The sequence below is a fragment of the Rhamphochromis longiceps genome, linkage group LG23 (genome assembly GCF_057381845.1).
Source record: "Rhamphochromis longiceps isolate RC_006_pf linkage group LG23, R_longiceps_female_GT1.1, whole genome shotgun sequence".
NCBI classification, from domain to species: domain Eukaryota; kingdom Metazoa; phylum Chordata; class Actinopteri; order Cichliformes; family Cichlidae; genus Rhamphochromis; species Rhamphochromis longiceps.
Genome location: NC_140578.1, coordinates 18637000 through 18661962, shown reverse-complemented (window position 1 = coordinate 18661962; position 24963 = coordinate 18637000). Strand labels below are relative to the sequence as shown.

Here is a 24963-nt window from a genome sequence, read left to right as displayed (position 1 = left end):
CTTAACCTAAAAACAAAAGTCTTATAAGAACCCTCGTGAAGCTGATTCTGATCATCTTCTTGTGACGTTTTTAGTGGGAGAATCGCTCTGTCACTCATCCAAACAATAATTGTGCATAGTGACCGAAACTTGTACCACTGACTATCACATGTGTTGGGGGCTGTCAGGTCACTTTCATGATCATTAAGAAGTAAAGTGACATTGCCATTGATCAATGGTAGTGTGAAAGGACTCTAACTATTTTTTGGAGGTCTGAAAAGGTTACTCAGGGCGTTTTAGACTCCAATGATTTAATTGTCATCTATTTTGGAGCAGTTGTTTTGGTGCTGCCACAGGCCTGAAAAACAGCCTGGCTATTCCTGTTTATCAAACTCCCTTAACTCTAGAACAGTGGTTCTTAACCTGGGTTCGATCGAACCATAGGGGTTCGGTGAGTCGGTCTCAGGGCTTCGGCAGAGCCTCCACCGCGGGGTCCGGACACACCCGAATTATCGTGTAAATTTGTGATGACACGGCCCCTTTTGGCCATCACTGGCTGCAGATGATCATGCTACACTGCTTGGCGGAATTTAGCGCGCAGTAGTCAACGTGTGACTGTCGTGGTAGTAGTTCGTGTGATTTTTTTGTTAATATTTTAATCCATACTAACTATGTCGGGAAAAAGAAGAAAGTGGTTGGACGAATATGTACAATATGGATTCACATGTATCACGGAACGTGATGGGAGTGAGCGTCCTCTCTGCATGATTTGCAACGCCAAGTTGAACAACTCTAGTCTCGCACCAGCAAAACTAAAGGAACACTTCTTGAAGCTGCAAGGAGACATTGAATACAAGAACACAACACTTGCTGAATTCAAGGATGAAGAGAGACAGATTCGATGAAAGGCCCACTCTGCCTGCTCTTGAATTTTGTATCTGTTAACAAACCGATCCTCACAGCATCGTACGAAGTTGCTTACCTGATCGCAAAGCAGGGCAAGCCACACACCATTGGTGAAACACTCGTGAAACCAGCTGCATTAAAGATGTCGAATCTGATACTCTGAACAGCGGCCGAAGGTAAATGATTCCAAATTCCTCTTTCAAATGACACCATCAGCAACAGAATAGAAGACATGAGTAAAGACATCTTGGCTCAAGTATTCGCAGATCTGATTTCAAGCCCAGCAAAATTCAGCCATCAACTCGATGAGAGCACAGACGTTGCTAATCTAAGCCGGATTAGCTTTTCAAAAAAAGCTACCGTTATGGAAACGACGAACAGAGAACAACAACTTCGCAAACTTCCCCCTTCTGGACAACTGTGTAAGTAAGATCGAAGATGTGTCTGGAATCGGAGATATTTCTGTATTCACGGAACTGAAGCAAACTATTGCAACGCACTTAGATGAGCTTGCAATGTCTCTCGACAGATATTTTCCTACGAGAGAGTCATATCCAGCATGGGTGAGACAGCCATTCACTTTTGCTGATTAGACAGCAGATGTCAATGATAAATACCTTGACGAAATCATTAAATTTCAGCAGAGCCAGGTTCAACAGCAACTCTTCAGAACAACAACGCTCTCAAAGTTTTGGTGTCGACAAATGGACAAGTATCCAGTTATTGCTAAGTAAGCCCTGGATTTTTTTATGCCATTTGTTACAACATATCTTTGCGAGCAATCCTTTTCGAGGATGCTGGACATAAAAACAAAGAAAAGGAACAGACTTTGCTGTGAAAATGACATGAGACTGGCACTTGCCAAGGTAAAGCCACGCATATCTGAACTGGTCTCTCAAAGGCAACAGCAGAAGTCACACTGATTTGCAGGTATGTAATTTGTTGTAAGTTTGTTCATTGTGTTGGTATTGTTCTTTGAACAAGGTGATGTTCATGCACGGATCATTGTGTGCACCAGTAAAAAAACACATCTATGTCTTGAATTTGAAAAAAAAAATCAGATTTTATTTTTCACTAAAGAGGGGTTCGGTGAATGCACATACAAAACTGGTGGGGTTTGATACCTCCAACAAGGTTAAGAACCACTTCTCTAGAAGGATAGAAAGAAATTAGTTTTCTAATTATAACTTCAATAACCATACTTGCTCATCTATCTTCTTCTTGATTTAAAAAATGTAATAAAAAGTGTATCAGAATCTCCTGAGGGATTTTTTAATGCATGCCAGTGAACCCATTCTCAACCACAACAAATAGATTTGAGTTCTATTTTTTCTTTTTTTTCCAAAATGTTGCTCTACATCCAGTTACACAGCCACAAATAAAAAACACAAAGGGAGATTGAGTCTGAATGCAGTCCCAAATGGACGGTCTGGAGGAGGAATAATGTGAGAGACAGTTCTGGGGACTGGCCTTAAGGAGGAGTAGCAAAGGAGAACCTCTCTGGAGGTTGAGAAGGAGACCAGCTAAGGTGGGGAAGCCACACTAGAGGCTTGCAATAATAGACACAGTCCTTGTGGATGGCCTCGAGACAAGAGACCAGAAGAGAAGATGGAACCCCTCCTGTGGCTTGATAGGGGGCTAGTGACGGTCAAGGAGACTGGACCCCTCCAGAGGTTTGGCAATGGCTAGTTGCAGAGGCTTCACAGGTGGTCTAAAAGCCAGTGGGTGGAGTGGGGCAGTTTATCATGGTGGCCAGCAACAACAAGGCAGGAAAAACCAGGAACCAGCTGTTGAGGCATACTCCATGCAGTGGCCAAGGAAGAGGCTGGTGATCAGAAAGGCATTAGACTACAAGATGGCCTTCAGAGAAGGAATGGAACGGTTCTTGATCCAAAGCATCTGCCAAACATTTTCTGCTCTTGCTCTTGACGAAGGCGGTCGCACTTTTCTCCTCTCCTCCTCTCCCTTAGCTTCCCTGCTTAGCCTCTTATGTCCTTGTCTAGTCTCGTGTTTTTTGTATTACTTTTCCCTGGAACACTCTCTCACAGTCTGTTCTCTAAAACCTAAAAGTGGAATCATGGATTTGATCAACTGGTCCCTAAATGCAATTGACACCCCTTTCTCAATGAGAAGTTTGGGCTTGGGTGCGCCTGAGTGCTGAAGATATCTACCTATTCGGAACCATGATAACAGGGTTCTTGCTGATCGGAGCTGGTTTGGCCCTGACTTATCGAAGAATTAAGAAAGCGGAACCGGTTGTTCAAACCCCCACAAGGCTGCAGGCTGGGATTGAAACGATGGGAAGAGGTGTGAGTTTCTCAAAATGGGCTCATTGAGTGCAGCATGGATAAGATCTTGGAGAAGCTTACGGCTGCCGTGAATACTCACAATAAGATCTCTGAGTGCAAACTGGATTACATCTTGAAGAAGCTCACTGTGGTCGTGAGTTCTCAGAATTGGCTCTTTGAGCACAAGAATGACAACATCAAGGAGAGCAAGTTTGATAACATCATAGAGAAGCTCATGGCTCTCCAACGGGAGATTGAGAGACCAGTGTTGGACTGTTAGAACAGCTTTGAAATTCATATGAGTTGTTCGCACTAAAGTAAAAAACACCATCACTTCATGCGGATACCCTTTCGGCGCCAGCTGCAGTCTCAAGGCTGGAGCCAAACAAAAACACCCTGATAATGACTGTGTTTAGACTGTTCCTTCCCAGTCCACGCAAGGCCACCTGGGCTGGCTGGAAGACTGTTTACTTAGCCTAACAGGGCGAAGGACACTGTCTCAGCTGAACTCTGCACGTGGCGAATAAAGCCTTGATTGATTGATTGATTGATTGACTGATTGATTGATTGATTGATTGACAGCGTTGTAGCATGGGCATTTATGGGTGCCAACCAGGGTTTTAATAGTTTTGCAATTTTCATTAGTTTTTAATTTTATTTAGTTTTGACTTCAGATTTTCAATTTTATATCAGTTTTAATTAGTTTTTACCAATTGTTTGCTAGATTCGTTTTTTTTTTTAATCCTTAGTTTCAGTTTAGTTTTGATTAGTTTCAGTTATAGTTTTAGCTGTGTTTGCAATAATTAAGTGAAACAAAATCCCAGTTTCATCATATCAGTCATGCTCTTCTGCTTATCCTTGGGTATGTTGCTATTCCAGCTACCATACCCTGCACCCTGGACAGGTCGCCTGTCTGTCGCAGGGCTAACACGCAGAGACAGACAACTCACATTCCCACCTATGGGTTCTTTAAATAAATAAATAAATAAATTAGGGCAGATGAACAACCATTGATACCAGGCAACTTGTTTATATTATTGTATTTTGCACAACTCTGTTGCTTGTGAAGCTCGCACACAAGAATTTCACTCACATGTGCTGTACCAATGTACCTGCACATGTGATGTGACAATAAAAGTGATTTGATTTGATTTGATTTGAACTATAAAAGGTATATCTTAGCCCGAATGAGACTATTAACTCTTGCAGCACCGGGTGTTCATATTTTGGTTCAAGTGAATTGATAAACTTCTTGAAGGCTCACACAGTTGTGTAGATATCCCCGTCCTGTTGTCTCGGGATGCATCACACTGCCTGGCCTGGGGTTAGATTCTGTTTCTGGGGATTAGGGTTGAGTGTGCTCCCTTACCTTCTCAAGGTAAGCTAGGTTAGCCTTCTTGTGCGAGCTTTTCAAGTGCAGTTTAAGGATTGTGGGATTTTTTTTCCTTATAGAAATGTCCCTCATAATTAGGGATGGGTATCGTTTAGGTTTTATCCGATACCGGTGCCAAATCGGTACTTTTTAAACGGTGCCGGTGCTCAAACCGGTGCTCAAACCGGTGCTTAAAGAATGGAGAACACAAAATTGGTCCAAAAACCTCTCATGTTCAGCTGTTTTTTGTAAAAAGATAACAATGTTAGCCTTTTCTGCAGCTATGGGGCATATATGGCATCACTCTTGGCTGGAAGCAGTGCTTAAACAATGGAAAAAACACAAACTTTGTCCAAAAACCTCTCATGTTTAACTGTTTTCCACTTTTTCTTTGGTCATTTTAGCCTTTTTGGCCAGGGTGAAGGGAGTATCTGCCATCAAACAAGAGGACAGCCGCATGTAGCTATGATGATGTTTGCTAGTTCACCTTACATGCATTAATGTAATAACGTGGTTAGCCTACTCAACGTAAATTACACACGAACAACATTAAGCTACTCACGCAGAGAAGAACGGCTGCTGCTGCCATCATCATCATCATCCTCATCATTTCTGCTACACTGGCAGGACTAGGGGCCAGGACTCTCCTCTTCGTGTTTTTGGGGGATGTTGCATAACAGGCAACCCACCCGCAGTAGATGTGCTCGGTGTGAGGTCTCGTAGCAAGCTATCAAATACGGCACATTTCTGGGCTTTTAAAAAAAATGCTATGCGTCGCCAGGTGTTTCATCAGATTTGAGGTGTTACCTCCTTTGACAGTATCACAGTATCACCTTAAAGCACTTGTTGCAGGCTGCTGAGTTTGCATATTTTGCTGTGAAGTACAGCCAGACCGCTTCGCCTTGGGCATTTTTAATCTGTAGCTCTGCTCTAAAGGAACGTACGTAACTGGCCCACCTACTATCCTCGGAAACGTAAAATGATTGGCTAGAAGTGTATCACAGCTCAGGAAAAAAAAGCACCGAAATAAAGCACCGAAATGTGCGCTGCTTTTCGGTCTGGTTACTACCGTTTATGTCAGAACCGACACCGGTACCCATCCCTACTCATAATTTGTCGCTTTCCACTACAAGACACTTGCTTTATCCAAAACACAGTCATATTCAAAGTAATCCCAAATTGGACCTCTGCGCTTTCTCCTGACTTTTCCTGACATGATTCTGCGCGTGGACGGAGCAGCAACACAGACGATTTGACTAACGTACTTGCCACCTGCTGGCATAATGAGACACAGCAAGAGAAAAACCTGGAAACTAAACTTCATTTTCACCCTTGACTATTGTATGACACACACACATCAATGAAAACTAAACACATTTTTGCTATAAATTCAATTAATTTTAGTTCGTTTTGTGAACACTCATTACAGTTTTAGTTAGTTTTCCTTTTTTTCGCAAAGTCTCGTTTTTAGTTTTATTTCCATTAACGAAAATGTTTTTTCACTTCTAGTTTTTGTTATTTGGTTAGTATTCGTTAACAATAATAACCTTGGTGCCAACCGAACCAGAGCACTAGTATTTATGATAAGACTGCTGATAGAAGTACCAGAATGAGTTGGGAAATGTATAAAGCTGTGCTTGCTGCTCAGATTTAGCTAAATGCTGCAAAACTGATCAGACAGTTTCACAGTGTAAATAGATAATCACAAAAGAAACCCAGAACTATTTTAAGCTAAAGAAATTAGATTTTCTTCCTTAACCACAGCCTTCACCTGATCCTAAGCCAACAGCGCATGCTTTTTTAGTTACTGAAGACAAAAGTGAATGTAGACAGACCTACAAACAAGAAGCAACTAAAGATGACTGTGGTAAAGGCCTGAGCATCTCAAGGAGAAAGCGTAGCATTTGGTGATCTCCATGGCTTTTCATCTTCAGGCAGTCATTGGCAGCAATGGACCCAAGCATTAAAATCTGCACCTGTGTTTAAAATTAAGTTATTCAAATTAATTTTAAGCCCCTGACAACAAGTTACTATGTTTAAACATGTATAAAATATGTATAAACAGCTAGTTCAATACTTTGTGCTTAACCCCTAGAGTTAAAGCTGAAAGTCTGCACATCTTGATGGACTGATTTAAAATCCATTGCTGTGGTGTAGTAAGACAATATTATAAAAATGTTGTTACACTCCATATATTTCTAGACATAGCTCTATATTTACCACCATACTGTAATAAACTGTTTGACCCAAATTTAACACATGAGCATCCTGATAAGGCTTTTTATTTGAAAAAAAAGTGAGTTTTTCCCCACTGCTCCACAAACTGACCAATTAGGCCTAACCTGATAGTTAGACTAATACCTCTTTTCCCCTTTTACCGACTTGATTCTACTCTGTCTTGGTCATTTTCCTTCGCAAATGAGTACAGTGTGTGGGTGGATGGGTGGGGGGGGGGGGGGGGGGGGGGGGGGTTGAGCAATGTGGCAGAAGCTCCCATTATGTAATATGTATTCAACACAAACAAAGCAATGGAGGATGTCAAGGCGATGGTATACTGCCCCTCTGACTTTTCTTTTTGTCAGACTGAGGAAACCACGGTGTTGGGTTTTGTGTTGCCCTTTCCCTCATTTCCAGGTTTCAAATATGGAAGTTTTGATTTTTGCAGTCTACTGATGTCACATTTTTAGATCAACTCAGGTTGCTTGGAACGCCAGCCGAGTAGGTACTAAACAAAGTATCTGGTATACCACCTAATGGAAAACGCTAAAAATAAAGTTGACCCGAGTAAGCACTCAGAGGGAGAATTAGAGAACCTGAAGATGATTTCCCAAAGCTTCAATCCATCATCCCTGTAGTAGAAATTTGGTACATCTTTCAGCCCACGTTCTGCAATATCATCTGGGATACAGAGGGAGCTGTAGGTCAGGGAGGATAACGATTTCTGCAGGATTGTGATTACACCCTTTCCACCAGAAGCTGCATACTAGAGAACAGATACAACAAATACAAGTGAGAAGCAAATACTGTACACAATAGTAAAAAAGAAAATGTTGTTTAGGTTTTGGTCTGTTCAGTGTGTTGGTCTTTTCGTACCCGAGTCAAAACTCCCGTCTTAGATATTAGAAGTTGCCGAGCTAAGACGTTAATCTGAAGTGTGTAGCGAGTGTGAGGCATCAGAAGCTGGCAGAAAGGGAGAAATTTATTAGTAAGAAAATTACTTATTTGATCCTTGCTTATTTGATGATTTCAACGCAGTCATGTGAAAAAGAATTTTTAAACAGGTTTCTATGCAGTCTTGTGAAATTCTTACTACACTGTTACCTCTTAATAAGAGGGCCAGTGGCACCCAGTTGCTGCTGATGAAATGCACAAAGCCAAGAGGTTTTGAGAGATGTTTTTGAATTTTGTTTAAGCATTGTATTTTGGATTATCTTTGTTTTAGGATTCTGGTCTCAGTATAGTCGCAATTCTTTTTAGTTCAGTCCTTTATTACAGCTCTGTGTTTCCTGTTTGTTTTCTCTGGACTTCTCAGTTTTGTTATCCAGGTCTTAGTTTTGTTTATATTCGATCTCATATTTCTGTTATAATGCCTCCCGTGTTCCTTGTGCATTCTTGTGAAGTCACTCTCGTCTCAGTGTTTGTTTACCTTTCTGTTTTTGTTTCAAGTCTATGTTTCTGTTCATGCATTCGGTTTTTTCCCATTTTATTTTGGTGGTCTTTTGTCTCTGGTGCCTTGTGTTCTCCCTCTGGCTGTTTGAGAGTTCCTGATTTTTTTTTCTCAACTTGAGTTATTTTTATAATGTTCTTTGGGCAAATGAGACTAAAGTAAAGATGTTTGATGACAATGCACAGCACCACATTTGACAAAATGTGGTGCTGTGCATTGTCAGCACAAAGACCTTGTACTAACTGTTAAGCAGAGTGATGGAGAAGTGATGAGCCAGAGGAACTGGACACTACATTAGTGCTGCTGCATTGACTTTCCACATCTTTTCCTTTTTGAGAAATTGACTGGCACTAGTTAGTGCTATATTCAACTCCAAGGCACAAAAGACTTAGACTGTTTAGCCTCAGTTACCTTGTACAGTGGATGCACCATGGGCAGGTTACGCAGCAGTGAGACTGTAAAAACCTCAGCCAGCAGGTGTGTGCGTAGCAGGTGAACACTGACTTCATAGAAGTTGAAATCTGCACTTCTCACAAAGATTTTGGCCATCAACCAGTCATACTCAGAATCAGTAGGAAGGAAGATTGGGTTGTCCTTTGCTGGTTTCTGCTTTAGCTGAAGAAGAAGGAAGAGATATGCTTTTAATTCATTGCATTTGATCTATTATCCTCATTATTTGATGAATAACCATATTTTGGTTACTTATTTAGGTGAGTTTTGTCATGTTCCTGGGTCTTGACTCAGAGGGTTAAGTGTTTTTGTCTGTGTCCCGCTCCGGACGCTTGGCATATAGTTAAACTCATCCCATACTGTTTGAGTTTAGCAGAATTAATTTTTCGTTTAATAATGTATTGCTGATTGCTTTTTTGATGGCCAATTAAATTATGCAGTCACATTATAAATAGCTGCTATCTGAGCATCCCTCTCTTACTTACCTGTTGCCCTATACATCCAGGTCTCTGCTCATGTGGCTTCCGTAGCTGTCACAGGTAGGAGTCATGTTTACGCCGCTGCTTCCTCAGTCTGTATTGGTTACACTGTAGCTGATTGATTCTGCTCATGCTTTTGTAGAAACTTCCTGCGGATGCTTATATTCTCAGAAATATGTGTCTCAGTAAGATGTGGTGTTTATCCCCTTGATTCTGTAAGTTTCCATACTTCTGGGCCCAAGGTCTTAATGCATTCATTCAGGCTGCTCTTTTTAATGTGCTGTAACACTTTGTATCTTGTTTTATTTAATATAATGAAGCCTCATCATTGGGGTAATTGGCAACCTCTCTGGTTTTTTATTAGCATCATTTATATGCAGCACATGTTCAAGCTCAGTTTTTAAAACCTTATGATGTAACTACAGTCAATGGGCTAACAGTTTACCAATACACCAAATATCTGAATGCTTCAGAGAAGAGTCAGAGCTCAGGATCAGCAATTTTTCAATTTCTCATAGTGAGTCATCCAAAATATGTAGTAGTTAGATATTACTGGCTAACCTTGGATTGGGCATGGATAATCTCAGATGTTCTCTTGACTCAAATTTAGGCAATGTTCAGTATCTTCTCCCAGCAGGGAAATCGGGGACCCTCACATTGTCTTTTTTTGTTTTGTTTTTTTGGTTTTTTTGGTTTTTTTGGGGGGGGGGGGGGCTGATGCTCATCCTCCATCCTCAATGTGCTATTGTTTATATTTTTCTAACCATAGGTCTATAGGTAGCCACCACGTAGCAAACCATTATATGCCAGCTAGCCCAATTTCAATAATGCTACAAACATTGCTGCTGTTTAGTTTTCTGCCGTGTGTTCTGTTTCTTTTTAGAAATCCATTTGTGTTCTTTTTTGCTTTGCCTTTTATGGGTTTTTTTGCATCTTAAGAAGAAAGTGTGCCCTCTTGATGCATGCTAAATCATTCAGGTCTGAAAAAACATTTCATCACTCATCCAAGTGACTTCTTCAGTCACTGCAGGTTTCCCCAACTTTATAAACAGTACATTTGCACAATGACTGAAACTAGCACCACTGACTAACGATGGGCTGCGAGGTCAGTTTCTTGATCATTAATATGCAAAGTGTCGTGACCACTGAATTACAGCCATGATTGCTGTTCAGGGAGTTGGGGAATGGAATCACAGCACTGTAAGATGATGAAAGATGCACCCTTTGACTTTGTCAACTTTGTCAAGCATTAGTATTATTGAGTGTTGAACTCACCTGAATAGCAATTGGCATCAGCTTATTATCAGGGGTTTTCTGAAGCAGAATAAGAGGAGCCATCAGATACTGCTTCTTTTTGTTGATGGTGTTTGGTTGCACTCCATCCAGAAGCTTGTAGTCACACAGGAAGATGTTGCCCTTCTGTTTGGAATTCCAGAAAGCATTACTGATGATTTTATGTCATGCATGCAGTTTGAATATTACAATTATGAAGTGAATGTACCAGTAAGATCAGCCAGTCATCATTAGTTCAAGAGAATTAAACACTTACCATCATTTCGTCTGCCAGACTTCCCCGACCATGGAGAGAGACCATGTCACCAGTGACAGGAAAGTTCTTTGGGAGTGCTTTACAGCATCGGATCAACATGGGGTTGACACCATTGAGAAACTGATAGCCAAATAAAGAGTCTTCCTTCCAATGTTTACGAACAAAGTCTGGAAAAATAATATTTTTTACTTGATTTTGGAATACAGGAATCACCACCTAAAGAGTCTTGATGCATGCTATATCATCCCCAAAAGGTTGATTCTGTTCATCTGTTCATAGCGTTTTCAGTGGGAGAAACGTTTAACCACTCATCAAAATAACTTCTTCAGTCTCAGCTGACTGCAGGTTTCCCCAACTAAACAGTACATTTGCACAATAACTGAAACTAGCACCACTGAATGAACAATTGGCTGACTCAGTTCCTTGATCATGATCATTACTATGCAAATTGTCATGACCACTTAATGAACAGTCGCGGTGCAAAAGTACTGTTTATAAGTTTGTGGAAATCTGCAGTCAGCTGAGCCTGAAGAAGTCACTTGGATGGGTGATGAAACATTTCTCCCACTGAAAACGCTACGTCCAGATGAACAGAATCAACTTTTTGATCCTACCTAAAGACAACATAGTGCCCAGAAATCTCCGATGACACAGGGACAATTGGGGATTTCCCTGAAGGAAGTTTTTTGATCTCCAAAAACCTTTGTCTGTTGTTAAAAAACTTCTAGCTGCAACAAACACTAAGTTGCACTGGGGTGGTCTACAGCTTAGTACAAAGGGGTTGGGCTCAGAATTGGAACTTCCAACTCTGAAACCATAGTTCACAGTCAGAAAAGGATGGATTGCACAGATCACTGCATTAAGATGAAGATAGAGGTAACTTCAAAATCACATGCAAAGAAACGCACAGAGGATTAACAGCAGATGATCCAGCAAAGTCTACAGGGAGGTCAGGCCTATTTATGCACAAGCACACACATAAACACACATAACAAGTGAAAACTAACACAAAGCATATGCAGGAAGTCAAACTGATGTTGGACACAAATGAAAACAAAATTAAAAAAAGGAACAACCCAAACCTGAATTCAGATGGCCAAACATCAAGTACAGAATAAAATAAACATGAAGAGTCTGAGGATGAACAGAAGGCAGAGGAGGGGCGGATAATAACACACTGAGGGAGCTGAACACTCAAAAGATTACAAACTCAAACAATAAACTGTGGTTTAATACAAATGTAGCCAAGTGTACAAGTATACAGATAATAATATTTTCTACTTTAGTTTAAAAAAATATCAGTTTAAGGTGAAAAAAGAGCTCTAAAAATTTCTTTGAATGCATGTTCTTTGTTTATATTTATGTTAAAACAAAAATGTTATTGAGTAGTTTAATTTCATTGTTTACACAGTTTCCTGTTTTCTGCATGTAGTGTGCACTTTAATTTGTTCATTTTGGTGATTTGTGTCATTGCATATTTTGGTCACCAGGGGGCAGTGCTTAAGAGTTTACTGCAGTTTTACCAAAACTTAGAAAAAATGCATCTTGGGAATTACTGTTTTTTACAAAAAGGTGATATCATTGGCAAGAAATCAATGATGCAAAGGACCTGCACGTGCACCTTAGGGCGGCTATTTTCTGTGTGTAGGGGATAAGTTGTGATATCATATGTGTTCTCCAGTATCCAGGTGAGCTGAAATATTGCTGTGGAATCCAGAGGCCACTGCCATATTTCTTCTTTGTATATATTTCATTTATTTTACCTCTTTTATTTGTCTGGTCCATTTTTGATTATTCTGTCTTCACCGAAAACAAAAGACTGCACATTAAGAACCCCAGTAATTGTGTCCTGTGAGGTTATTCATTTCTCAGGCTATACAAATAAGGAATTCAAAACTAATATTTTAACGGTAGAGCAATCTAGGTTTGTACTCAAAGCTCATTTTAAACTGAACTGTGAACAGGAAGTCAAAAAATACAACAAGAACTAATGCTCAGATTTACTTGTATGATAAAAGCACAACTGAAAAAGACTAAAAATGATCAAAACGTTCAAACACTAGAATAATAAACAGGAAACTGACATACATTGACTAAGAGTCCAAAAATCAACACAAGAAGCAGACTAGAAACCATTCTTGTTTTTAAGTGTAGTTGAATATATTTGATTTCCGGTGTACTCACCGGTACATTTTTCGATTATTTGGATTTATTTGGATTAATTGGATTATTTGGATTCAGATTTGAATGAACAGGAACATTCACACTCAGGACCAGATCGATCTCTGCCAGGGATTGACTTGCAACGCTTGTACTCAACTTCTGTTATTTCAGCTGAATGTGTTCTCACGTCTTCTTCTCAGTGAGCTGCACTAGCGTAACTGTTTGAGCTATTTTAGCCTACCTGTTCGTTGCTCCGGCCGGCTTGGCTCCTTTTCCTCCACATAATCGAAGATGTGGACCAAGATGTTCCTGAGCTGGTCGGCACTATTTTGGATTCTCCTGATGCTCGTCTACCATCCTACGGCTGGACTGCTCCGCTATACAGCCGCTGAGCTCCTGCGCCTTCGCGGGCAGCTATCGCTCCCGTCGCCGGCGGAGCTCCACTACCACCCGGCATCACTTTCCAGCCTCGCCGGAGATACATCCATCGCGGGTCCCGCAGGATTTTCCATAACTCCAATGGAACTAAATCGTTCTGGTCTGCTACTCGCCGCCCTCGCAGGAACCCTGATCGGGCTGTTAACCATCGATCTCTAGCCCACCTGCCCAGGGCGCCCACCGCGATTAGCAAAAAAGAAGATACTCCACTCAACTTCGGTCTTCTAAACATTCGTTCATTGACAAGTAAGGGACCTCTCACCCAAGACCTCCTATCTGACCGTAAGTTTGACTTTTTCTGCTTAACTGAAACCTGGCAACAACCTGATGACTTTTCTCAGCTAAAAGAATCTGCTCCTCTGGGGTTTGTTTACTTTTCTAAACCCCGCTGCTCAGGTTGTGGGGGTGGTCTCGCAATCCTTTTTCGCCAGCACTTGAAAGTCCTGCCAGTTAACGTTGATACCTTTAGTTCTCTAGAGGTCCTTGCATGTGAGCTGACTGGACCCATTCCCACCATCATAGCTACTGTATACCGCCCCCCCAAACCTAACCCTGTCTTCCTCAGTGACTTTGCTAATCTACTAACCCATCTTTCATCTCTCTCCCCAAATGTGATCTTGGTGGGAGATTTCAACATTCACATGGACAATAATGACCTTCTGCTCACCAGAGACTTTTCCTTCTGTCTCGAAGGCTCTGAATTTAAACAATTTATCGACTTTCCCACTCACTCTAAAGGACACACCCTGGACTTGGTCTGCTGTTCTGGTCTTACTCCCTTGAATCTTTCTGCTACTGAAATCCCCATAACTGACCACTTCCTCCTTTCATTTAACCTCACTCTCTGCTGCTCTTCTACCAAGCCAACCCGTCTCATCTTGTTCCGCAACATCAAGAACATTGATATGGACATTCTCACTACCAGTTTGGACAATGTTCAGATTCCGGACTTCTATTCTACTCCTTATGATTTGTTGTTATATTATAATAATTGTCTATGCACTGTCCTTGATTCTCTGGCTCCTGTAAAAACCCACTCTGTTTCCTTCGCTCGCTCTGCTCCCTGGTTTATGTAACACAGTAAGGGGAATTGTTGAAAAGAATATATCAATGGGCCAATAGGCTCGACTATAGGAGCACAGGGGTGTGTTCAAATGAGACACAGAGACAAGAATGTAACTCAAAAGAACCAGCCAACTTTAGTGACATAAACCATAAGGTTGACAAGCACAGGTTAAAGACACTTTACAATGGTAGAAAGGAAACTTACAAAAATTAAAAGAAAAGTAAAACACAAACTACTAAAGCAATGACTTGGCCAAGTGTTATTTTTGGTTTTCAATGTTCGGGTTTCAATGCTCGGGTGCACCCTAGTAACCTGACTCCTTAACTCTTATAGAAACAGATTACACAAATCCAATGTACATTCAAATGAAAATCTCACACTCTTTTCACATGTGGAGAATGCTCTACACAACAGCTCATTATTTAAAGTCCCAAATAAAAAATGTCCAAGGGGTAAAGTCCAAAAAATTCCTAGGGTGTGAAAGAAAATAGGGATGAAAGAATGTCAGTCAGTGGTCTTATGTATAACCAGCTGTGCGTGAAAGTGTGAGTGATACAGTCCTACCACACCGCAAGGTGCAGCAGATCATCAAGTGGAAAAGAAGCGAATCTCAGTCTCTCTAAGTCCAGGTGGGAAGGCTCGCCATCTATTTCACCGGAGGAATCCACCTCAGGAACAATTCAGCATACAAAAAAAACCTGACCTGTCAACAGACAGGGTCAGAAGAGCAATTCAAATATTAATTATGCTGTTCTAGCTATAATTCACAACTTAGGATTTTGTTTAAATCACATTCAACATAAATTTGCAATAAAAATACTCAAATTTGCAAAAATAAAACATCTCTCTTACACAAACTATGCATTAAACCAAGTAAAGTCAGTGCATATGCATATATGTCACATAGTCGACAATTATTAATCAAACAATTGAGATTAATTCATTTTCTCAACAATAAAATGTGAAACAGACGTGAACTAACTGAGACATACAACATGTGCTCACCGATCTCAGCGCATCACGGCCGAAGACAATGGCATAGTGTCTCTCGGTCGGAAAATGCAGGGCTCTAAATAACGTAACAGGACATGTTTTCTCTTTAATAACCGTAATACGACATGAAGGAAAAATAAACATAAGTTGCGCTTCAAGTGTTACCTTACTTCTGGAAGCAGATTGAGATGAACTTCCAGGCAGTTGATAGCAACCAGAGCTAACAAAGGCTAACAGTTTAGCTCCACGCGGTACTTTTTAAAGTCACCAGAAAAATGCAGCATTTGCCTGCTTACTCACTGTGGCTACTTTTAACATGAAAGGTAGCTGATAACCAGTGAACTCATGTGCAACACAGTTGGTTGCAACTTATATCTAATACTTTTTTTCCAGCTCAAAAGCTTCAGTCTCTCTTTTCTCCTGCCAGCACGCGACTACCTCCACACATAGCAGCAAACACAGAGCACGTAGGTGGGACATACAGCGGCAGACTGCTCTCCCATTGGTCAAAACATACTGGGACCTGTGCATTTCGATTGGTTGGGCAGGCTGTCCATCTCTCCTCATATCAGTCCTTAAAGTGGTACCCCCATTTTATGTGGGTTACATTTACCTCTGACCTCCGAGCTCTGAAGGCCAAAGCTCGGCAGATAGAGCGTAAATATAAGAAATCTGGTTTAACTGTTGATTCAGAAATCTATAAATACCACGTACTTCAGTATAAAGACTCCATCAACAAGGCCAAACAAAGCTTCTACTCTGGTATTATCAGTTCTTATGAGGGTAATACAAGGACTCTGTTTTCAGTTCTCAACAAACTAATTCAACCCCCCAACGCTTTACCACCACACTTCTATTCCTCTGAAACCTGCAACTCCTTGATGCTGTTCAGGACTACGAAAATCAATAACATCCACCAGCAACTCAGATCAAATGTTGTGTCTACGCCCTCTCCAGAACCTTTTCTCCTTTTTGAGCCGTTTTCCACTTTTCATCTTCCTGATTTATCTGATATTTCCGAGTTCATATGTAAATCAAAGCCTGCCACATGTCATCTTGACCCCATGCCCACAGGGCTTGTGAAATCCTGCCTCTCTTCTTTACTCCCACTCATTTCTGCTATCATTCACTCTTCTCACACTACCGGTATCGTTCCCTCCTTATTGAAGACTGCTCTAGTCACTCCTATACTGAAAAAACCTTCTTTAGATCCTAACAACTTTAGCAACCTCCGTCCGATTTCCAATCTACCCTTCATTTCTAAGATACTCGAAAAAGTGGTTGCAGCTCAACTTCATTTACACCTGGTTAATAATAACATCTACGAGAGATTTCAATCTGGTTTTCGCTCATGTCACAGTACCGAAACTGCTCTACTTAAAGTCACTAACGATCTCTTAATCGGAGCTGACTCTGGTCTTCTCACCATTCTCGTCCTTTGACACCATTTCTCACTCTGTCCTTCTAAGCAGACTTTCCTCTCTCGGCATCTCTGACACACCCCTCGCCTGGTTTCAATCATGTCTCCTCGACCGTTCCCAGTTTATTCAACTAAGATCATTCCGCTCTCGTCTATTCCCCGTCACCTCTGGTGTACCCCAAGGCTCAGTTTTAGGCCCTCTTCTCTTTATAATATACATCCTCCCTCTAGGTACCATCTTCCGCAAATTTGATCTTCAGTTTCACTGTTTTGCTGATGACACCCAGTTATATCTCTCTTGCAAACCTGATTCCTCCCTCCCACCTTCTTCCCTTACAGAGTGTCTATCCGAGTTAAAATCCTGGTGTACCTCTAATTTTCTAAAGCTCAATGAGGATAAAACTGATATCCTCCTTATTGGCACCAAATCCAACCTTTTGAAGGCAAACCATTTCTCACTTACCATCGATAACTCCACAGTTTTCCATTCTACTCAGGTTAAGAGCCTTGGTGTCATCCTAGACAGTTCACTTTCCTATAAATCTCACATCAATAATCTCACCCGTTCTGCCTACTTCCATCTACGTAACATTAACAGATTGCTTCCTTCTCTTTCCACCTAGTCTACGTCCATTCTTGTACATAGTCTTGTTACCTCCCGTATTGACTACTGCAATTCTCTTTTGCATGGTCTCCTCCAAAAATCCCTCCATAAGCTTCAACTGGTTCAGAACTCTGCTGCTCGCATTATCACCAGAACCCCCTCTTACCAGCACATCACCCCTGTTCTTCAGGAACTTCACTGGCTGCCTGTGAAATTCCGGATAATTTTCAAACTTCTTCTGCTCACCTTCAAGGTCATTCATAACCTCGCTCATCCTTACCTTTCTGACCTGTTAACCACCACCTGTTCTGCCCGTTCACTTCGTTCTTCTTCTTCTATCCAGCTTACTGTATCTTCCTTCCGCCTCACCACCATGGGAAGCAGAGCTTTCAGCTGCTCTGCTCCCAGGCTGTGGAACTCTCTGCCCCCAGAAATAAGAAACATTGGTTCTCTCCCCCAGTTTAAATCCCAACTCAAAACTCATCTGTCCAAATCTGAATATTCACTGTGAATCCACTGTTTGTTAATTTCATCTTGTGCTTTTATTTTATTGTTCTTATTCTGCCATTGTTTTACTAAGTGTTTTATCCTATTGTAAAGTGTCCTTGGGTGACTTGAAAGGCGCTCATAAATAAAATTTATTATTATTATTATTATTATTATTATTATTATATAACATCGTGAAGTATGAGCAATGTTTGAGTGAATGAACTTCTGATGATTTGTTACCTGTTACTTGAGTTCGATGAGCGCATAAAAGATGACTAATATCATCTATGTGAGTCCAGTTTTTCTTTAACTCAGCCATTTCAATCAGTTCCAACTCTACCAGTCTAGAAAAGAAAAACATTACTTATTATGATGCTTATAATTTCATTAGATGTGTAGAGATAAAAAGAGATGTGTAACAGGACATGAATACTTCACCCTGTGACTGCAGTGTATTTCATCTCTGCTGTCTTGGTCAAGGAAAAATGGACATCATAGGGCAGAGACTGAATGCTGTTTCCCTTAATGCAGTGCGGTATCCCCTGTGCATATACATCCCAGCTGGGCACGATAGCGATAACAGAGTGGTGAGTGGAGAGCCTAATTACCAATGTATCTGCAGTCTCAATGAAGATTATATATAAACCTAACACACTTAAATTTTACATGATATTTTTTATAAATCCTGGTGGATTTTATGTGATATTTATTTGTTTCCATATTTCATTAATATACACCAAATTTTGATTTCAGGCAACTTAATGTTAAGATGCAAAATGTAAAAATACTCTCTAATTTCTTACCAAAAGACTTTCTGTCGCTGCTTAAGTTCCTGCTGCCGACTGCACCCACCAAGATGACTGTTGCTGTCATCAAAGATTCTGAGAGCTTCATAAAAGATTTGAAAAAGATAAAAAATAGTATATTATCATCTTTTAAAATACAGTATCATTGCAGTTTTGCTTGATCACCTTTATTGCCTCTTTATTGGTTATCTTTTTGGGTGTCATTGAAACGTATAAATAAGACAAGCACATTTCCACAAACCTGTCCCCTCTCTGAAGCAATAGACCTCACTGTCAGTAATCCAGTGGTAGATGGGGAAGTGGTAGTGTAGAGTACACCCAGCACAGACACACGCACACACAGGCAGGTATAGCCAACTTCCACGTTTATTGATATATTTGTATTTTGACAGCTGACTCAGTCGCACCGTCTGACAGCTCGAGCCCAGCTGATCTCTCTTGGCCGCTCCTCCTCGTCTCACTATAAACACAGCGGAGGAGACCATCATTAGTCCATAAACAATATCAGCTGTTCTTACCAGCCTCGCGGCGCCGCCCCGTTGAGCCTTCCGCTCCACTCCTCCCCTGCAGCTGCGCCCGGGGCCACGCCTCCGCCACACACCCCCACCGCCCGTTCGAGGCCGGGGAGCCGTCCGGCCGAGCCAACTCCCCCCCCCGCGAGCGAGAGAGGAAATCGGCCACTGCCATCTGCGCCCCCGGCCTATGGATCACCTTGAACTTAAAGGGCTGCAACGCCAGATACCACCGGGTGATCCGGGCGTTGGCATCCTTCATGCGGTGGAGCCACTGCAGCGGGGCGTGGTCCGAACAGAGGGTGAATGAGCGTCCCAGGAGGTAATAGCGCAGGGAGCCGACCGCCCACCGGATGGCCAGGCACTCCTTCTCCACGGTGCTGTACCGGCGCTCGCGCTCTGCCAGCTTCCGGCTGATGTATAGGACAGGGCGGTCGGCCCCCCTTACCTGCTGGGACAAAACGGCTCCCAGCCCTCTGTCCGAGGCGTCAGTCTGCAGAACAAAAGGGAGGGAAAAGTTAGGAGTGTGAAGCAGCGGCTCCCCACAGAGAGCCTTTTTCGCCTGCACAAACGCCGCCTGGCACGGCCCCGTCCACTGGACCAGATCCGGGGCACCCTTTCGAGTGAGATCGGTCAGGGGGCTGGTTAGCTGCGCAAACCCCGGCACAAAGCGACGATAGTAACCCGCCAACCCCAAGAACCGTCTCACCTCCTTTTTCGTCCTGGGGCGCGGGCAGGATGCGATAGCCGCCGTCTTCTCCACCTGTGGACGCACCTGCCCGCCCCCCAGGTGGTACCCCAGATACTGCACCTCCCTCCGTCCAACCGCGCACTTCTTCGGATTGGCCGTGAGCCCCGCCCCCCTCAGGGACTCCAGGACCGCGGCCACCCGCAGCACATGCTCCGCCCAGGTGTCGCTGTGGATGATCACGTCATCCAGGTAGGCGGCAGCATACGCTGCGTGCGGACGCAGTACCCGGTCCATGAGACGCTGGAAAGTGGCCGGGGCCCCGAACAGGCCGAACGGAAGCGTCACGAACTGGTACAAACCGTACGGAGTGGAGAAGGCCGTTTTCTCCCTGGCCTCGGCAGACAAGGGAATCTGCCAATAGCCCTTGGTTAAGTCCAGTGTCGTGAAAAAGCGGGCCGTGCCTAACCGGTCCAGGAGCTCGTCGACCCGAGGCATGGGGTAGGCATCAAAGCGTGACACTTCGTTCACCCTGCGATAGTCGACACAGAACCGTATAGACCCATCCTTCTTCGCCACCAGAACGATGGGGCTACACCAGGCGCTGTGCGACTCTTCTATTACTCCCATCCTCAGCATTTCCGCCAATTCCCTCTGCACGATTTTTCGCTTGTGCTCCGGGAGCCTGTAGGGCCGTGAACGCACCGTCACGCCAGGCTGCGTCACGAAATGGTGCTCGATGAGGGACGTCCGGCCGGGCAGGGGGGAGAACACGTCCGCAAAACGCTGTTGCAACGCGACAACATCCGCTCTCTGGGCCTGTGTGAGATGGTCATCACAAGGGAGGGAGGCGGGAACGATAGAATTTGGCACCTCCGGCCCCAACTCATCTCTCTCCTTCACCAAGCTCACCAGAGAAGCGGTTTCAACCTCTCGCCACAGTTTGAGGAGATTGAGGTGATAAATCTGCGTGGCTCCTCCCCTGTCCGACCGAGCGACCTCATAGTCCACGTCCCCGACTCGCCGTGTGACCACAAAGGGTCCTTGCCACTTGGCGAGCAACTTCGAGCTGGAGGTAGGGAGTAACACAAGCACTTTATCTCCCGGTGAAAATTGCCTGAGCCTAGCCCCTCTGTCATACAGGCGTTGCTGACGCTGCTGAGCCTGGAGCAAATTCTCCCGTGACAACCTCCCCAAAGTGTGGAGTTTTGCTCTCAGGTCCAACACGTACTGAATCTCATTTTTGGCGGGGCTCGGACCGTCCTCCCAGCTTTCTTTAATCAGGTCGAGCACCCCACGTGGCCTCCTGCCGAACAGCAGTTCAAAGGGAGAAAATCCCGTGGAGGCCTGGGGCACCTCCCGCACTGCGAATAACAGAGGGTCTAGCCAGTGATCCCAATTGCGTTCATCCTCGTTAATGAACTTCCGAATCATGGACTTTAAAGTCTTATTCAGCCGCTCCACCAGCCCATCAGTCTGAGGGTGGTAGACGCTGGTCCGAATAGATTTAATGCCCAGTAATTCGTACAGTTCCCGCAGTGTACGAGACATAAACGACGTGCCCTGGTCAGTCAGTATCTCTTTCGGGATTCCGACTCGGGAGATGACCTGAAACAGTGCCTGCGCCACACTCTTTGCAGAGATGGTGCGCAGCGGAACTGCTTCCGGGTACCGCGTTGCGTAATCCACCAGGACTAACACAAAGCGGTAGCCGCGTGCACTCCGGTGAAACGGCCCGATGAGGTCCATGCCGATGCGCTCAAACGGGACCTCAATGAGGGGGAGAGGGCGCAGCGGCGCCTTCGGTATGGCCGGCTGGTTAACAAGTTGGCAGTCCGGGCAGGACGCGCACCAGCGGCGCACATCCGCTCGGATGCCCGGCCAATAAAATCGGGCCGTTATTCGCTCCAGAGTTTTCTCATAGCCCATATGCCCTGCCATGGGGTTATAGTGGGCCGCCTGGAAAAGCGTTTCCCGGCGGCCCTGCGGCACCAACAACTGGGTGTGTGTTTCCTCTGTCTGAGTGTCACGACTCACTCGATATAATCGGTCGTTTAATACGACGAAACGCGGGTAGGTCTGCGCGGCCTCAGGGCGCACCACGTGACCATCAATAGCCATCACTTGGTCAAAGGCTGAGCGTAGGGTGCCGTCACGAGACTGCTCCAGTGGGAAATCGCCCATGGGGGACACTTCCGGGGCCGGCGGGACGTCCCGTGAGGGACCCGCCAGCTCCTCCCCCCCGGAGTCGGTGTCGGACGACCCCGCGTCACCGCTGAATGCCGCGCACACGCTACACCCCGCTTCCGGTCGTGATCGCACCCCCGCGTACTGCCCCAGTAGCTGATGAAACCCCGGCCAATTGGTACCCAGAATCAGGGGGTGCGACAGGCGCGGGCTAACCGCCGCCGTTACTCTATGCGTTTTGCCCTTATACTTTAATAACAGCGGCACAATGGGATACCTGTGAACGTCACCATGCACACACCTCACCTCCACCCATTCTGCCTCCAGCAATGCCCCGGGGCGAACCAAGCTTTGGTGTACGAGGGTCTGCGTGCAGCCCGTGTCCACCAACGCCTGGCGTATACCCCCTCGAGTCCTTACCGGAATACTGTATGTCCCTCCTGGACCGGGGGAGGGTGCTGGGGCGCCAGCAACACGAAACACCTGCCCCACTTCCATAAGCGGACAATCCCTCCTCAGGTGCCCCGGCTGCCCGCACTTCCAGCACTCCGGCCCCGGCGTCTGTGCTGCTCTCCGTGGCTCGGGGGCGGCTCCACTTGGCTCGGCTGCCCTGGACGGCACCAACGCCGCGAAAGGGTTAGTGGGGCTCAGCGCCGGCAGCCGCTCTGCCTGCCCTGGTGCCGGCACACGGCGTCTCGGGGCCGGCACTGGGGCCTGTTTGTTCGGCCTCCGTCCGGCGTCCCCAGGTTCCCCTGCTCCAGCGGCAAGGTGGTCTTCCGCTAGCGTCACCGCTACCTCCAGGCTTGCGGGCCGGTGGCACCGGACCCATCTCGCCGTCTCCGCTGGCAATCCCTCCGTGAACTGTTCCAGCACCACCTTGTCCACCAGCTTCGTCTCGCCCTCCGATGTTCCCGGTTGCAGCCAGCGAACCGCCGCGTCGCGCAGCTGCCGGGCCCAGGCGAATGGTCGGTCTGTTGTGGCCAGCCGACAGGCCCGGAACCGCCGGCGATGGTCTTCGGCGGTGAGCCCCAGCCTGTCCACCACCGCCCGGCTCACGTCCGGGAAGCTGCACCTCGACGCCGGAGGCAGACTCAGGGCCGCTGTTTGTGCCTCCCCAGACAGCAGGGGGAGCAGCCGCGGAGCCCACTCCTCCCGCGGCCATTGGCAAGCCTCCGCCGTGGCCCGGAAGGTCTCCAAAAAAACTTGTGGGTCGTCCCCGTCCCCCATCCGGGGCACCGACACCGACAGCGGCAAGGGCTTCGGCGTGGCAGCGGCCCCGACCAGCCGTTCCAGAACTTGCGTCTGTCGGTCCGTCTGCTCCCGCAGCGCGGCCAGGTGGGCACGCTGGTCGGCCGCCTGATCCCGGCTCATCGTCGCCATCTCCGCCAGCATCTGCGCCAAGAATTGCAGAGGCTGGGCGGGTGGCGTGGCCTGTGGGTCGGACATTTCCCCCACCGGCACTCTTCCTGGGTTTCGGCACCACTTGTAGAGTACACCCAGCACAGACACACGCACACACAGGCAGGTATAGCCAACTTCCACGTTTATTGATATATTTGTATTTTGACAGCTGACTCAGTCGCACCGTCTGACAGCTCGAGCCCAGCTGATCTCTCTTGGCCGCTCCTCCTCGTCTCACTATAAACACAGCGGAGGAGACCATCATTAGTCCATAAACAATATCAGCTGTTCTTACCAGCCTCGCGGCGCCGCCCCGTTGAGCCTTCCGCTCCACTCCTCCCCTGCAGCTGCGCCCGGGGCCACGCCTCCGCCACAGGTAGGTTTTGTTTTTAGGGGATTTCACTTCCACCTTGGCAGGATACCAAGAGTCTTGGAGAAACCTTTTCTGTTTGTCTAACTTTATCATCACCAGCTTTCCAAGGGATTTGGGGCAGGACACAATAAAATGAGATACCTGGAAAAAACAAAACAAAAATAAAAACAAAAGATCCACATCACATGTAGTTTTAAATAGTTTTAATATGCAGAGGGGTTTCAGACTCACTTGCCCTCTGAAGAAAGATGGTTTCCAGCTTGTGAGATCAATGCGTTTGCTCTCTCCATCTGTCCCGACCAGTGTAATGTAGACGTTATTGAAAGTGGAGGCCAAGGCCAGATTGCCAGTGAACACGGTCACTTCATAGTTAATCATTGTCACCCTTAAAGTAGAAAAACCCAGATGAAGAGAGAATTTTAATAACCATTCTCAGCATCATTTGACCGAACATTTAATTCAAATTAGTACTTTATTCCATCATAAGTTGCAGTCCAATTATTGCAGATTGAAATAGTTTCATAAATAATCTGCCTTATCTCAGCAAATGAGACCAAGAACATCCTCTGAAGAAATGTTGATATGAAAAAAGTCACCGCTAATATCTTTATGTTTTATAGGACTGCTCAGTAAGCTGCATCAGTCATTGCTGATCACAAAAGTATGAACCGGCAGAACCTGCAAAAACTATGCATACTACAGAGTTAGAAGGGAATTATCGTCAAGGACTGTTTTATTAAATTAGAATGAATTATGCATTTTATCCTTGTCTCTTTTCTCTCCTTCTTCCCCTCTCATCTCTCCACTGGTTGCTGCAGATGGCTGCTCCTTCCTGAGTCCTGTTAGAGGTCCCTTTCATTTAAGTTAGTTTTTATTCCCTTCATCTTTACGTTGATCTGTATTTTGAAATATTGATGTTCCAGAAGGAGTTTGATAAGTAAAAATCCTGAAAAATTATTAAATCGTATTAATTTTATTCTGTAAAATCCAAATGCCTGACTTCCTCTTCTTATTGAGTTCATTATGGCTCCAAGAGACATTTCTGAACAACTTGGGATGTTCAATATGGTAACTGCACTTGTGAATGTAGCTGAACAACAGTGAAAGTCTTAATTTATTGAGCCATTTTATCT

General features: G+C 44.7%; 1 protein-coding gene across 2 annotated transcripts in view; it reads right to left on the bottom strand.

The window, feature by feature from the left end:
• LOC146641596 (hydroperoxide isomerase ALOXE3-like) overlaps positions 1–24208 on the bottom strand; it is a 30706-nt gene extending 6498 nt beyond the window's left edge. The window contains exons 1-11 of one of the 2 annotated variants that reach the window (XM_085397497.1): positions 24062–24208; positions 23832–23971; positions 18911–18969; positions 18667–18751; positions 18302–18424; positions 18104–18207; positions 10691–10857; positions 10417–10560; positions 8624–8827; positions 7639–7725; positions 7359–7528 (exon numbers count right to left, since the gene is read on the bottom strand). In XM_085397497.1, coding sequence (XP_085253623.1) covers positions 7359–7528; positions 7639–7725; positions 8624–8827; positions 10417–10560; positions 10691–10857; positions 18104–18207; positions 18302–18424; positions 18667–18751; positions 18911–18969; positions 23832–23971; positions 24062–24208 — 1430 coding nt within the window. Of the gene's footprint in view, positions 1–7358; positions 7529–7638; positions 7726–8623; positions 8828–10416; positions 10561–10690; positions 10858–18103; positions 18208–18301; positions 18425–18666; positions 18752–18910; positions 18976–23831; positions 23972–24061 lie in introns of both variants that reach the window. The other variant, XM_085397496.1, reaches the window with a different exon arrangement.
• Positions 24209–24963: the final 755 nt, after the last annotated feature.